Source organism: Cariama cristata, unplaced genomic scaffold (genome assembly GCF_000690535.1).
Source record: "Cariama cristata isolate BGI_N322 unplaced genomic scaffold, ASM69053v1 scaffold7728, whole genome shotgun sequence".
Classification (NCBI taxonomy): Eukaryota; Metazoa; Chordata; class Aves; order Cariamiformes; family Cariamidae; genus Cariama; species Cariama cristata.
The window spans coordinates 54,356-69,076 of NW_009630580.1; the positions used below are offsets into that span (position 1 = coordinate 54,356).

Sequence of the window (14,721 nt, forward strand, 5' to 3'; positions counted from 1 at the left end):
GCCTTAGTATCTTTGCCAGTTCTATGGTCTACATATGACGTTGTCATCAGTATAATTCAATGTAACTGAAGATCAAATAATTGCTCATCAATAATAAATATGCTGGGGGGGGACACTTTTTCTGAGCTGTTAAGTGGTCAGCAGATGCAAGCCACTGTGTGGATAAATGCATTTATCATTTACATTATCATATACATTGCACCTGGAGTACTTGGGAGCATGTGCACAGCTCATGCCGTCCTCTCGGTAAATCCAAGCCCCGTACGTCCCCCTGGCTCTGGCCGCACACGCACAACGTGGGCTCGGAGGGCCTGGGTGAAAGTACGTGAGTGGGGATGCGGAGGAGATCAGCCCAGATGAACCTCCATGGTGACCTTCAGGAGGTAACTGTTGCTGATAGCCCTCTTCACTCTTGATTCATTTAGATAAAATTCACAGGAGCAAGTATTCTGAGCGCGTCCCTCTGCTTAACATTTTCTTCTCAGAGAAACCACAAGACAGGAACGTACATTTCCTTCATTCAGCATAAGACCTCATACATGATGCAACAGATTTGGAAATGCATGTATTGTATCGGGCATTCCAGATTGTAAGGACAGATTACTTATGTTTTATTCAGTATGATAATGTTGTCTGATTGCACTGAGGCTCACAATAAACATATTTAGTAACAATAAAAAAACCTATTGTGATATTTGTTAGCATTTGTCATAAATGGAAAAAAAAAGGTAGTTTGGGATTTTACTGGAGGGGGTGTTTTTGTGTCAAAATTTTCTGACCAACTCTAACATTTACAGAAAGAATAATTTCCCGTCTGTCTATTATCTGCTAGATCTTGTGGTGAGCATTGTGCCTGCAAAGAAGAACCCGTTCCAGTGCAAAGGGCCTCCTTTATCTGTCGTCTTAATTTTCTGCGTCTGGGGAAAGGGCAAAGCGTTTACAACAGAGCCCTGCTCAGCAACCTGTGTCTGGAGGGAACAAAAGTATATTTGGCGTCACCAAAAAAGATGGGAGCTGGGAGGTGGGGCCGTGGGGGGAAGCAGTGAGAGGGGTGCTGGGAGAGGTCCCCGGGGATTTGGGGGAGCTGTGAGGGGGCTGGGGGCAGCTTCGCAGGCTGCCGTGGGTGCCGCAGGCAGGCAGGGTGCTGGCCCACCCAAGTCCTTGCGCGAACAGTTTGCCACGCCGAGTCCGATTATGCTTCACGCATAATCCCTCTCAGAGGGCAAAGCGTGGTGGGGGCTACCCTCGTTACCTCCGTGAGACACCTCAACGATAGCCAGCGGGGAGGACAGGCTGGGATTGCTTTCTGTGTTCCCCGGGGGAAGCCGGGTTTGCTGCCTGTCCCCGCGGGCAGCCCGGGCGTTGGGCTCACCTCTTCCCGCAGCTCGTACTGGTCAATGATGCTTTTCAGCTTCTCTGCCAGCTCTGTGTTCTCCTGGCAGAGCTTCATGTTCCTCTCGCTTTGCTGCTCGATCTGAGCCTGGATTTCACTCAGCGTGCCCTGGAAATGATTAGTTATTTCTTTCCTCTTCTCATCTTCCTCCCGTGCCCGCTGAATTGTTTCCTCCTGTTATTAAATGGCAGAGAACACAGTCATGTAAGTAGGATGCATAATAAGCAGTTCCAGAAAGATGCTGTTTCAGAGTAGCATAAGGCTTCCCTTAGAAGGATTATACGTGTTTGCATTCCTCTTTGGAGACTTTCTTGCTTTCATCTGCTCGAGCATTAGGCATGATTCTAAATTTACAGACCAAATTACACAGTGGCCTTGAAAAAATTAGGGAACTAAGAATTTGCACTTATAAAGAAGGATGTAGAGCTGAGTTTCAGATCAAAGCAAGCCTGGAAAAGGGGACACACATGCATGGCTTGATTCATGATACTGCAGCACAGGTTTTGCTTTGGAAGAAGATATTTAGTGGAAGTAGTCAAAAGCTCTTTTATCAGGACTCTTTTTGATTGCATTAAAAAATCACCCTTTAAAATGCCTCCTTTTAACTAGGAATCCTCTCATCAAATTTACGGTCTTTGGTATTTTCATTTTTAAGAGAAAGCCATCACTTTCTGTAGAATCCCTCCCAATTCTTCAATTTTCCTTCCCTAACTTTTTAATTGACATGAACATTTGCACTAATTTATTAGGTAATGGAATCAAGGAAAGTTTGTGGGCTGTTTCTTATAGAATCAAAGCAGAGAATCTGAATTTTTGCCTGGAGAAAGATCGATGGATTTTATTTTTTTTTTATTTTACCAATTACTGAAATTCTGGTTTGGATTTGTTTATATAAAAGACAATGCAGAAAGAATCTGGATTCATTGCTTTGGATCCAGAAATACAGACTACTTTTATACCCTACTCATTTGCTTCCAGGGCAGTCTGCCCTTCTGGGGAAGATAATCCTGACGTACAGTGGCTAGGGCCATATCTGCTGGAGTGACAAATCATGCCAGAACCACGTTAAGAAACGACCTCACAGCGTGCAAATGGCATTATCGCTAAGGTTTCAATTAGCATAGTCATTAACATTAAAATCTCTGATAACACTGCATAGGGATATTTTCTATAAATACACTTGAATAAAGCCTTAGCTGACTCTAATGAGGTATAATTTATATCATAAATGGGACACGAAAGGTGTGGATTCTGGCCCTACTTTTAAAGTAAGGTGAATACCAAATGACCCTATTTCTCCTCCACATGCACAACACAAGCCTGATCTTGGACAACTGCTCTTTGAGGTGGGGGACCTTTGTGCTTTTGCTGACCGCGCAGTGACAGAGATGACAATGCCTTGGATGACGGGAGGAAAGTCTTGGAGTCATGCGTGCTAATAATATCGTAGTGCACAGAAATCGCCATGAAGCCTTGCTGTGCTCCGCAGTTTACACAAGAACACGTGTCACAGAAGCAGATCAGGTCAGTCAAGCAGGACCTGCCTTTCATAAACCCGTGCTGACTGGATGTGATCACTCGCTTGTCCTGTACGTGCCGTGTGATGGCACACAAGGTGATCTGCTCCATAACCTTCCCCAGCACCGAGGTCAGGCTGACAGGGCTGTAGTTCCCCGGATCCTCCTTCCGGCCTTTCTTGTAGATGGGCGTCACATTTGCTGACCTCCAGTCAACTGGGACCTCCCCAGTTAGCCAGGACTGCTGGTAGATGATGGAAAGTGGCTTGGTGAGCACTTCCACCAGCTCCCTCAGCACCCTTGGGTGGATCCCATCTGGCCCCATAGACTTGTGTGTGTCCAAGTGGTGTAGCAGGTCGCTGACCATTTCCCCTTGGATCATGGGGGCTTCATTCTGCTCCCCGTCCCTGCCTTCCAGCTCTGGGTCCTGGGTACCCAGAGAACAACTGGTCTTACTATTAAAGACTGAGGCAAAGAAGGCATTAAGTACCTCAGCCTTTTCCTCAGCCTTTGTCACTGTGTTTCCCCCGCATCCAAAAAAGGATGGTGATTCTTCTTAGCCCTCCTTTTGTTGCTAATGTATTTACAGAAACATTTTTTACTGTCTTTTATGGCAGAAGCCAGATTAAGTTCTAGCTGGGCTTTGGCCCTTCTAATTTTCCCCCTGCATAACCTCACGACACCCTTGTAGTCCTCCTGAGGTGCCTGCCCCTTCTTCCAAAGGCCATAAACTCTCCTTTTTGTCCTGAGTTCCAGCCAAAGCTCTCTGTTCAGCCAGACCGATGAACGTTCTTACATTCATTGTAAGGATGCATTGAATAAAACCTTGTAAAATTAAGACAAGGATATTTTGCAGTTCGGGGTTTCTCACTGGAATGTGAGATCATTTGCAAATAGAAGGGCAGGATTGTCTCTGGTCCTTATGCCTCTCCAGGACAACTCAAGAAGACTGTTGGCCTGCTGAAGTCATATCAGCCAAGGTGATATGAGTGTGGGCTCCTCATTTTCAATGAACCGTTCTCATCATTCCTAGGCACCATGGTCTGAGTCAGCTTGGAGCTGAGCCTGTAATCAAAGCTATTGACTTTTGTGATGTTTGTATGAAAGTCATTGTTTAATGCCTGATAGCAGGAAGAACAAGGGACCTGAGATGTTCATGTCACTACAAGATGCTAAGTAGCCACCAAACTGTCGGATAATTGGCAGAACACAAACATCACACAGAGAAATGAGTTGCTGTTGGTCTTAGCAGAGCTACTCTCTATTGCAGTGGGAACGCATTCTGATATTTCACGAACATTTACTCCACTTTTCTCGGAGGGAGAATTGAACATCTGTTTTCTGCTGCGAAGTGTAACTGCAAGGAAATAATCTGAATAGCTGGGCTGTAAGTAAGTCAGATTTTGAGGCCAGTATCCAATACTAACCAGAAATTTTTCTTCTCTGCTCTGCCCTGTGGATTTTCAGTGCAGCTCCGCATTGCGTATTCATCACCACTTGGCTGCACCGATCTCCAGTTAATGGGAATTCCACACACCAGATGAGTGAAGACAACATTTACATGACGTGATGTGCATAAAATACACCACATGGTAGGTCAGAGGAGGTTCGTGATCTGGACAGGCCAGGTTTCTCCTTTGCTATTGAAATGACACAATCTCCTACAATTTTTATTTTCCATGCTTTGGAACATAATCAGAAGTGCTAATCCCAAGTGCTAAAAAATTATGAATCAGCTTCTCTGTCCTGCCAAAACCAAAATAAAAATTACTTAAGCAGGAGATTTTAAAAATAACATTTGATGGATTCTCCTGTATTGGGCCCTCTCAGTACAGTCATAAGCGAAAGAAAATTGCACTCATTTAAATAAACAGAAGACAAGATTCTGGAGACTCACAGATCTCCAGGAGCTAAAGCTTAAAGGCAAATATTCCAAGAATTATGTTAAAGTTCTTAGAGAGACAAAACTGGATAAAGATATTGAATGCCTTTGTTTATTAATTTAATCCTCATTCATTCTGCAAGTGTATTTTGTCTTACCGTCTTATTTAACTTTGGGGTTTTTTATTTACGCTGAAAGCACAGGAACCAGAGGAAAGCTAGTATTCTGTGTTTCTTAAAAGGTCTTGAAATTCTTAGGAAGGAGTGGCCAAAATTTGAGCACTTCTTCCTACTACCAGATCAGCTCAGGTACCTTTCCTGGCTTACCTGGCATAGGTACAGGATAAAAATCAGAACTGAAATTGATAGATTTATTTAGGGGACCTAGTCCCAAAGTAAAAAAAGTCCAACAAGTGTAAAGAAGTTGGAAAGAGACTTTCCTAAATGTAAAGATGGAATGTGTAATAAAGTATTTATATGCAAAGATAAAGGAAAACCCATGCTCTCTAGTAGTGAGATTAATAAGCATATGGTAGCTGGGAAATCATGTGAGGAATTCAACAAAACCTGTTCCAAATATGTTTTCCAAATATAGTTACTTTTTCTCTACAGCCTAGTCTCCACTGATTTGTTCCACTGATATGATTTGTTTGTTTTAGAAATCTTAGTTAAGTCTATCCAAAGCACCACACCCTATACTCTTAAATCACTTGAAAATTGGCTTGTATTTCTGTTGAAAGATTTTGCCCAGAGATGGTCTGGTAAATCAGTATGGCTCAATATCGAGGTACAGCTCAGGTCTGGTACAAATGACAGGCACAAATTCAGTTGGCACTACTCCTTCGCACTACTATAATTGAGCACACAGAGATGTGCTTCTACTTTTCCTAACTATCTGTTGAAGTGCTTTTGTCCTTCTACGAGTGCACAGTTTGAGTGTGTATGTGGCCGTTCCTCCTTCTGACTATCTTCTTATCAACGTACAATGAAAGGCAGAGCTAGACCCTGAAGGCCAGCTCCTGAGCTGGTGGAAATGAATGAAAATCCGTTACAGTTAATAGAGGTTATATCAGGTGAAATTCCTGCTGCTGACAATTCATATGTGTAATTCCATACATAACTATATCCCCATAAAGAAGGATTTTGAATAGATCAAAGCAGAGGCTTTTTGTATAATAATACCACCACAGTCACTAACATGTATTCAAGAAAAAAAAGGAAGACCACAACAGAAATACACTTCTTGAACCTAAATTTTTTCAAGAAGCATAATCATATTATAAATTTCACATTTAAATGGTGTGATGCACCAAACAATAGGCAGACATGGCACATGGATCCCAGCCTTTTAACGCTCCTGAAAATTTCCTTTTTGAACTGATGCTCATAATTCAAACGACTTCCACAAACAGTGCTGGCATTCTTCCTGTCTTGAAGTTTGATGTCTTGAGGCAAATGTCCTGACTCACTAACCCTCACAGATCACTTGAAAATGCCCAAGCGCTCAAATTACATGAAAACACCAGCCAGCCTTCTGTGAGTCCCCTGGAGCAAAGCTGGAGTTCCTGTTATTCTGTCCACGCACACGCATTCGCATCTGCAGTCTCAGGGACCGGGTCTGTTAGCACCACGGGTTTTCTCTGCGCTGAGCTCCCTGGTAACGCAAGGAGGGCTTACAGCTAACGTGGGCAAACTCAACGTCCAAAAGGGCTTGGATATTTCCAAACAAGGAATAAAGAGGTCTTGGTGTAAACGGGCCTCAAGACTAGAGCATATATATATATAATTATACATTGCACGTGTGGATGCAAGCATCTCTTTGATTTGGTACTAGGGCAAGATGGGAAGGCATCAACATCTTCTTCCCTCCTCACCGCCGGGTACCTTGATAAGGCCACCACTCACCTTGAGGTTTTTGTTGTGCCTCTGGAGCTCCCGGCAGAGGCTCTCGAGCTTGCTGCGGGCGAGGACGGCTCGGCTGTGCTCGCTCTGCAGCTGGTCCTTCTCCTTGGTGATCTGGGCCTGCCTCTTCTGCAGGTACTTGAGCTTTTTCTGCTCAGCACGATGTTCTTCGAGCTGGGTGGGGAACAGGGAATAAAATGAAACAAAGCGAGACAGGAAAGAAAAGAAAATGAGCTCTTTTGGTTTTGGGAAAATCTTCACACTTTCTTAAGCTCTTAGGAAATATTTTGTATTTATCAGTGCTAATGGGAGAGGAACGAGCGACCTGGAGGGAGTCCCAAGCCTGCTCACTGCAACAGTCCCAAGTGTGCTGTAGTGTTGGTGGGTAAGCATAATTTTTAATGCTCTTGTCACACCCTTCCTTCTTTGGTTTGAATTTCTTTGAAGGACAGCTGTGAAGTTTTTATTTTTGTTTCAACGTTAGGAATTGGAGCAGCTGGTAGTGCTTTATGCGGTGAGATTTCTCCAGATCATGAGATAACACAATACTTGCTCATTCTGTTTTGTAGCTTCCTGAAAAAGAAGCAGCTTCCTAGATACCCAGGAACCTGCTGGAAAAAAAACCCCCAAAAACAGCAAAAGAGGTGCTAGAGCCCCGGGATGCTGTCTGTGTGGGAGCTTTGCTGCTGATGGAGGAGAATGCTCTTCAGGGAAGACAACGCACGGGCACCTCCTCTTGCCAGGGTCCTCTCGCTCACAGGAGCACGTAGGAGCATCCGTCAGTTGTGTTTCTGGAGGTCCTGCCATCAATGGGGGTGGGTTACGGTGAATCAAACACCTTTTGGGCTCTTTGGCTCCCTGTAATTACTGAGGAAAACATGGACAGTCCCTGACGTTCACTTGGGAACCTGCTGTAACTGTGGGTGCGTGGCTCCTGCCTTCCCTGGAGGGCTGGTGAGGAGGAGGGTGTATTTGGAGGAGGGATGAAGGGCAACAACCGAATTGCTAATAGCAGCCCCTGTGCAGACTGGTCCTTTAGTCTAACACGTGCCTATCACTGGCTGTTTTAGAAAAAATTTCCTACACTGCAAATTAACACCCTAACAGTCACGTCAAAGAAGCATTTCCCCTCCGAGGCTTTTAGAGATTTCATCTCCCGTTCCAACACACAGCAGCCCTTCTCGCTGTATTACCGGCACGCATACATTGCGAGATATTTCTGAAGTCCAGATGTTTCCTGGTTGAAAACCAGCAGCATGTGAGCTGCAATGTGCAAACCTTAATAACAGTTGCTATTGAGATTACATTGTCTAATAACATAGTGCCACTAGTATTAATTATTAACCCCAGTATGACTGCGAAAGTCTGTGAGAGCAGGGGAATGATGTGCAGCTCAAACAAGACAGTTAACAGGCATCGTATTTTACACTTTCTCTACCCGAGGATCTGTTTTCTGCAGATGTTCTGCAATTTATGCTTACAGTACAGAGCTCTGTGTACTATCCATCAAACCGCGGCTGGGCATACCACAAAACAATGCAATCACCAGCTTGCAGTATATTTATACTTTGTGCCCAACTTTCAGCATGTGTACTGTGTGCTTTTACCCTCGTAGATCACAATAGTGGCTTTTGCATCTAATCAAGCTGCACTAGCTGAAATAATTTTTCCAGGATTGTAAAAAAAGTAGGGAAAAAATAGCCTCTCTGTAATTAAGGCTGAGATTTGTTTTCCTTTATAAGCTTCATTTTGGCCCCTTCCCTTCTAAAACCACAAAAAACGTTCGTTTTGCTTCACATTTTGCATGTGCAGCCTGTGCTGAGCGGATAATGATTTATCCAAATTGTAGATGATTTGCTCAAGCTGTGCTTGAGATAGGGGGCTTAGAATAAAATAGGTCTTAATCGTGATATGAAAAGTCTTCCAAGCATTTTTTTTTTCCTCCTTTTTCCCATAAAAATGACTTGCGCTGGAAACTTATATTTCAAAGTTCTCAAGAATGTCTAAGATACGGTGTTGCTTTTGCACTGAACGAGGGAATTCACTGGTAAATAGGAATGACAAAAGGGCCACCAATGATAAATTTTTAAGAGTAACTAATGAAATATTAGCTAAAATTAACTACAAATAGAAGGAATTCTATTTTGGAAGGCTGACCTAGAGAGATAAACTTTCAATTTAGGAAAAAAAGGTTTTATCTTGACGCCCACTGTGGACAATGACAACACTCATATTTATTTATTAGTCCATAGTTCTTGCACCCAGCATTTGCCAGACCCTCAGGACCTCTGAAAATAAACTAGTCACAAGCAATCCTGCGACAGCTGTTTGTAGGCAAGAGCTGAAGTAAAACACAGCCTCCTTTACTAACCCCAACCACCCTGCCTACACCAGTATTAGTGAATAAAATATTCCCTGATGGCCAGTGGCATGGCACAGCTTGTACCCAAACGGCTACCATCCCCGCAGGCATGGCTTCCTTCACACCAGCCCATGCTCTTCCCTGATGCCTTCCATTTTCTGGTGTACCCATCACTAGAAATTGTACCAGGGCATGTGCTAACAGTTAAATATCATAGAGCTGGGTGGCTGCGGGGAAGCGCTGGTGCTCCATAGGGTCCCTGAGTATAGGCAGGCTCTGAAGACCCAGCCAGCGGCAGGACTATTCAATGCAGCTGAAACCATTGCCTAGGACGCAGCTGCACCGTCCCCCGAGCCATGCTGCGACAAGTGCTTGTGGCACCACAGGGTTCACCAGACCAGGGAGCAGATCCGGCTGGAAAACAACTCAGCAAAAGCAAAAAGTGACCTGAAGTGTGTGATGGGGATGGACAAGAGGGAGCAGAGAGTGGTAACTACTACAACGGACTGCTGGTAAGTTATTAACAACACTACAACCCTCAGCTGTGCTGAGAGAGCAGTGTAAGGCTCTCTCCAACAAGTTTTTAGTTGTATTTATTAAAAGGATTTATTTTAGTGACGTTGCACACTATTTTTGTTTTAGCATCTTTCTCTTGCGTGGGCTACTGGCAATACGGCCCCTGTTTTATACAGCGCTCCAATGATGTTTGAATGCAGTGGCAAGTACACAACAGAGGAAGAAGACGACCTATTTCTGTTAATCTGTGGGCATGAAGTCCCTTTAAGCATGAGCTAAACCATAAACAGCCTGAGCCCAACTTATGAAATCAGAGGATTTTACATGAAAAAAGGGAAAGCTGAACTTCACATTATGATGAGACATTGATGCATCTGTGCATAAAACCAATTACAAAATCAATGTTCTGCTTGGCACATTTTTCAGCATTCCACAAACTGTAAAATGCTGCAGCCTTTTCATTTGTAAGTTTTCCATATCTTATGGCCATACAGCCCTTTAACTACTTAGAAGAAAAAACTTGATCTGAAAATAACCCATCTTAAGTGTGGAAAGAGCAGAGTCAGGAGGGTGACATTGTTACAGGGGTGACATTATGGTGGCAGGGGCTTTGACTCTTCATTTCACTGTGTTGGGGTTTATCTCATGATGAGCCGCAGTTCTCTATTTTCTGATTTTCTGCTTCCTAACATTTCATACTAAGCCTTGTATTATTTTCATTTTGATTAAATTACCAATACATAACTTAAAGCAATACCTGCATACAAAGGTAAGCAAAACTCCTTGCAGAAGGTGAAGGCAGGAGCCTTAGACACTCATCTCCAATGTGGGTCGGTTTGGTAGATTTGCCTTTAAGTACAAATATTCTGCCTCATCAACTTTTTAATAAAAAGTCCAGCTTGTTTTCCTCAGTTTTTACTTTTTTTTCTCCTTCTCACCCATAATTGATTACTTGACCCTGACCATTACTTTGCGATTCACTTAACAAGACAGATGCTACTACTACATGAGGTTTGACCACGCTGCATGGCATATGTTTTTTTATACGTTCCTGTATAGACAGTTTGCACAGAAAAGAACCAATGCTGTACTAACCAGCTCAGCATACTTCTTAAATAACAGGTCCAGCTTCTCCTCTGGAGTATTCAGCTTATTCAAGCTTTGCATCAGCAGGGTGGCTTCCTTCCCTTAAAAAAAAAAAGAAGCAGAGATTTGGTGGTAGAGGTAGTTTGTAGCTGATGTGCTGTTATGAAATTAGTTGTCTGATGCATGGATCTGTAAAAACTCAGGGAGAAATGAGGCATTTTGGAAGGAAGGAAATAATTTTTGCTGTGAACTTCTGGGTTTTTCTTCTCCCCATAAGAACAAACATGCCTGAATTTTCCTCCATTTCAGACTTCAGTAATGTGCTGTCTTCTAGCAAAAGCATTGGCTGTGAAATGCTTTTGTCTTGTATAATCTGATTTCCGTGTAATGTTTTTGCAACATGACTGGGTCACATGTATGGCACATTTGACTGAAATTGGATGAAAAGAGCCTGGACCCTGAAGGCTCAGAAACCACATCTTTTTTGCAAGCAAAAACTGATCAAAGCTGGTGCACTCAGCTCCTGTGCTGCTCAACCTGTACAAGATATAAAGAAGATAAAAGTTAGGTATGGAGACTGTGGTGTGGATGGACACAATCAAGAGAGTCGCGGGTAATGCCAGCCAGGTCTGGGCTACGTGACGGTGGTGTAAATCAGTTCCCTGACTTGGTGAAGAGATGGATATCAGAGACAGCCTAGGAACTGTCCGGGCGTGCACAGCTAAATCACTGTGTAGCCATTTGTGTGTGGCTTCTCTTCCAATACCTCTTGGTATTCATTTCAGCCCTCAGTATGAGCTGGAGCTTGAACACTGCTCGTTCATCAAATACAAAATGTCCCTGGCATCCCTGGAGATAAGGATGGCTGCCGTGTCGGCGGCTTGGCCTTACTTTTCCAAATGCTCCTCTTTCCCGAGGCTGGGAAAACAAATTTGCTTTCTGCTTTAGGCTGGACATTTTCGAGTTCAAGTCTAGTGCAGTGCAGGAGTACTGCCTGTGGAGAAAAGTCACTATTTCATGCTAAGTTCTCTCTACAGCACCAGTATAAATAAATCGAAGAGAGTGAAAATCAAATCCTGGAGTGAAAACTGTTGCAAGCCCAGCTGGAGAACTGTGCTTTGGTAGTGTTACCGCTGATCTTGGAGAGGTACTAATAACTGCACCAAAGCCAAGGCAATAGAAACTGAGGAACGAACTTTTTTCTGGACATTCAGGGAATTTGGGGGAAAAAAAATCCAGGCCCTGTCCTATGCTTAGTCCTTTGCCTGTAAGAACACCCTGCAGTGATTTTTCTATAGGCTTCGTCTTCAGTTGGGTTTGGGTTCTCACGCAGAGGAGAGGCTTGAAGGTTGGCGGGAGTTAAATGTAGGAAGGGACATAAATGACATGTTTGCTAGATGGAGATGTAACTGCATTGCTCTCTAGTGGCTGCCAAGCTGAAAGGACATACTTGACAAAAACTCCCTCAGACTTCTTTCTAGCTCAGCTATCAGAGCCCTGCCATGGCCGAGGTGCTCTCTAAGCACTGTGCTTAGAGACAATATAGTCTCATATAGCCCGTGATGAGTCCGGAGGTCTGCTGGATGAAAAATAACCTGGGCACGACAGTGAATTTGTTCTACAGATTCCCACACCACACAGTAGCACCATTAGCACCGTTATGACCGGTGAGAAGTCATACCTGAGGAAGAAAAAATTTACTGAGGCACAAACGAGAGGGCAGGTTTTCGTTTGGCTAAGAAGCAGCTTTGTGCAGTGCGTGGTCAGACTCACAGCTTTGGCTAACTAGGCTGGGCGGCCCAATAGTGCATTGGAATTGTGTGATATAATCCTAAGCTTTTGTCTTTTTAAAAGGACTAATATCTGACATAGCCTACACGTATCTGTCAGGTAATTGCTGAAAATAATTATCAGTTAGAGAAAAGTTGTACCAGTCACCTTAATTTTCGGTGGTAACTAGAGGTCCCTGTCATCCACGGCAGAGACTTAACACGGGAAAGAGCACGGACCAGGGAATTTTCACTTCTCTTTGCAGAAGTGCTGTGTAAGCATGCAAGTACTTGCCTAGTCCTTTCAGGATTTTCTTCTCCAGCTTTTGCTCCTTGCTGCCGCTGGGCTCCTTTGCTCTGGAAGCATCACCAGGAGCCAGCTTCTCTTTCTCGCTCTCCTCATTTGTATCTTCAAACTCCGCATCCTCCACGCTGCCCAGCTCTCCCTTCTCCGGCCTGTCGGTTCCTTCAGGAACGTTCTCCATCAGGCTCGTGGCAGACCCGTAGGTTTTAATAATGTCCTCCAGCTGCCGGCTCAGCTCCTCCGAGATGTCGCAGACGGCTGCTTCGGGCTGGGCACTTGGCTGCTCCGTGGGGGCTGGAGCAGGGGGCTGCGAGCCAGGGACAGGTTTGTCCCCGCTTTGCCCCTGGATGTCCTGCTCGGGCAAGGTGGGAGACTGGTCATTCTCCATCCTTGGTGCAGTACCTGACAGCAAACAAATGGAAGGTTAATGTAAATGCATACGGATTTAGTCATCTAACTGTTCCCAAAGCTCGGCCAACACGTGAGTGATTTTGTGCGGCATTTGGGACGGCAGCTCATCCTTTGACTCTGGCTTGATAAGTATGTCACGCAAACAACCAAGGTGATTTGCCTGTGGGGAGAAAAGCAAATTATATACTTTCCAAGAGGAAAAGCCTGCCCAAATCTAATACTTAAAAATCAAAACCTCTTCTTCCCATTGCCAGCGATAACACACGAAATGACACCCGACTCATTTATACCATTTCCCACCCTGAACATACTATTTGCCACACGTTTACTTTTCTTGATCTGTTTATCTGCAATGCTGGCTGCCGATATGGGCACCTTCACTTCAGAGCTGCATCAGTTTCATTTCCTATTTCTCCCCCGTTTGCACATCTTAAGTCAATAATCACGAAAAAGGAGTATTTTAAATGAAACCGGTGCACCAAAAATTGCGCTGTGCTCTTAGACAGCCCAGCATGGTGCTTGATCTACAAGAGTCCTGGCTTGGTACTGTCACAATAATGGTAAAGAGGAAGATAAACAGCTATAAAGCACTCTTCTCTTCTACTTGCTGCGTGCTGCTGACAGTTGTTTGACAAAGTACAATATACAGAATAAATCACAGCGAAGTAAAACCAACCGGGCGTAACATGGGTTGATAGTCCGTGGTGTTTTCTGGGGTGAATTTCAGCTAATTTGCTCCCAGTTTGCAAAGGGAAGCTTTTGTTTTCCCATGTCTTTGAGCGGCTGCACTCAGCCAGGTGAATGCAGAGCCCCGGGTGGTTCTGTGTTGCTCCGGCGGCTGCCCCGGCTTGCCCAGGACCTGGCCATGAGGGTGCCAGCCAGAGCATCCCGAGCACCTGCTCCCAGCTCCCGCAAGCTGTGGGCCAGCAGAAACAGCATCTCTGACTGCGTGGGGCTGGAAAACTCAGTGTAGAGAAGGCTCCTTCTTTGTCAGCGTGCCAGGAGAGCTGCTACCACCGCTGCATTGCCCTCACGAGGTGTGGGGTGCACAGCGGGGTCTCGCCTGCAACCAGCCCTCGCTTCTGCTTGCCTACAGACTCCGTACTCTTTATAACCATCACTCCTTTCTCTCTCTTTTCCAGGCTGATTTTTATTCCTCTCTTTAATGACCTGATTTACAATGGTGCCAGTGGGGAATGAAGAGAGGAAGATCGTTTTCTTGGTTCTGTTCCAGCATCTGAGGTGGTTGCTTTCTTATTTTTTAAAAGACAACTTGCTTCAAAAACACGGAGCTAACTGGGAAGCATTTTGTTCCCTGTTCAGTTGGCCATAACGTGTATCTTCTATGGCCTCTAAATTTCTACAGCTTTCAAAACCATAAACTAACTTGGCCAAAGGCAGTATATGATGAGAGAGATGTAATTTACTGTAATACATGACTCAGTGTTTGTTATTAAACTCTCCCCAGTCAAAGTGATGTTTGGAAGTGCAGTGATGGCCATCGCTAAGGCAACGTTTTTCGAGATGTGATTGTCTGGCCATTTGACTGAGCTTACAGATAAGGTAGTCAAATATTGTGG

At 44.4% G+C, this 14,721-nt stretch overlaps 1 protein-coding gene across 1 annotated transcript in view; it reads right to left on the bottom strand.

Moving 5' to 3' along the window:
- Nucleotides 1–13,118, bottom strand: part of TXLNB (taxilin beta) — a 28,069-nt gene extending 14,951 nt beyond the window's left edge. The window contains exons 1-4 of the mRNA XM_009705595.1: nucleotides 12,722–13,118; nucleotides 10,667–10,758; nucleotides 6,697–6,867; nucleotides 1,373–1,567 (exon numbers count right to left, since the gene is read on the bottom strand). Of these exons, the coding sequence (XP_009703897.1) occupies nucleotides 1,373–1,567; nucleotides 6,697–6,867; nucleotides 10,667–10,758; nucleotides 12,722–13,118 (855 nt within the window). The remainder of the gene's footprint in view (nucleotides 1–1,372; nucleotides 1,568–6,696; nucleotides 6,868–10,666; nucleotides 10,759–12,721) is intronic.
- Nucleotides 13,119–14,721: the final 1,603 nt, after the last annotated feature.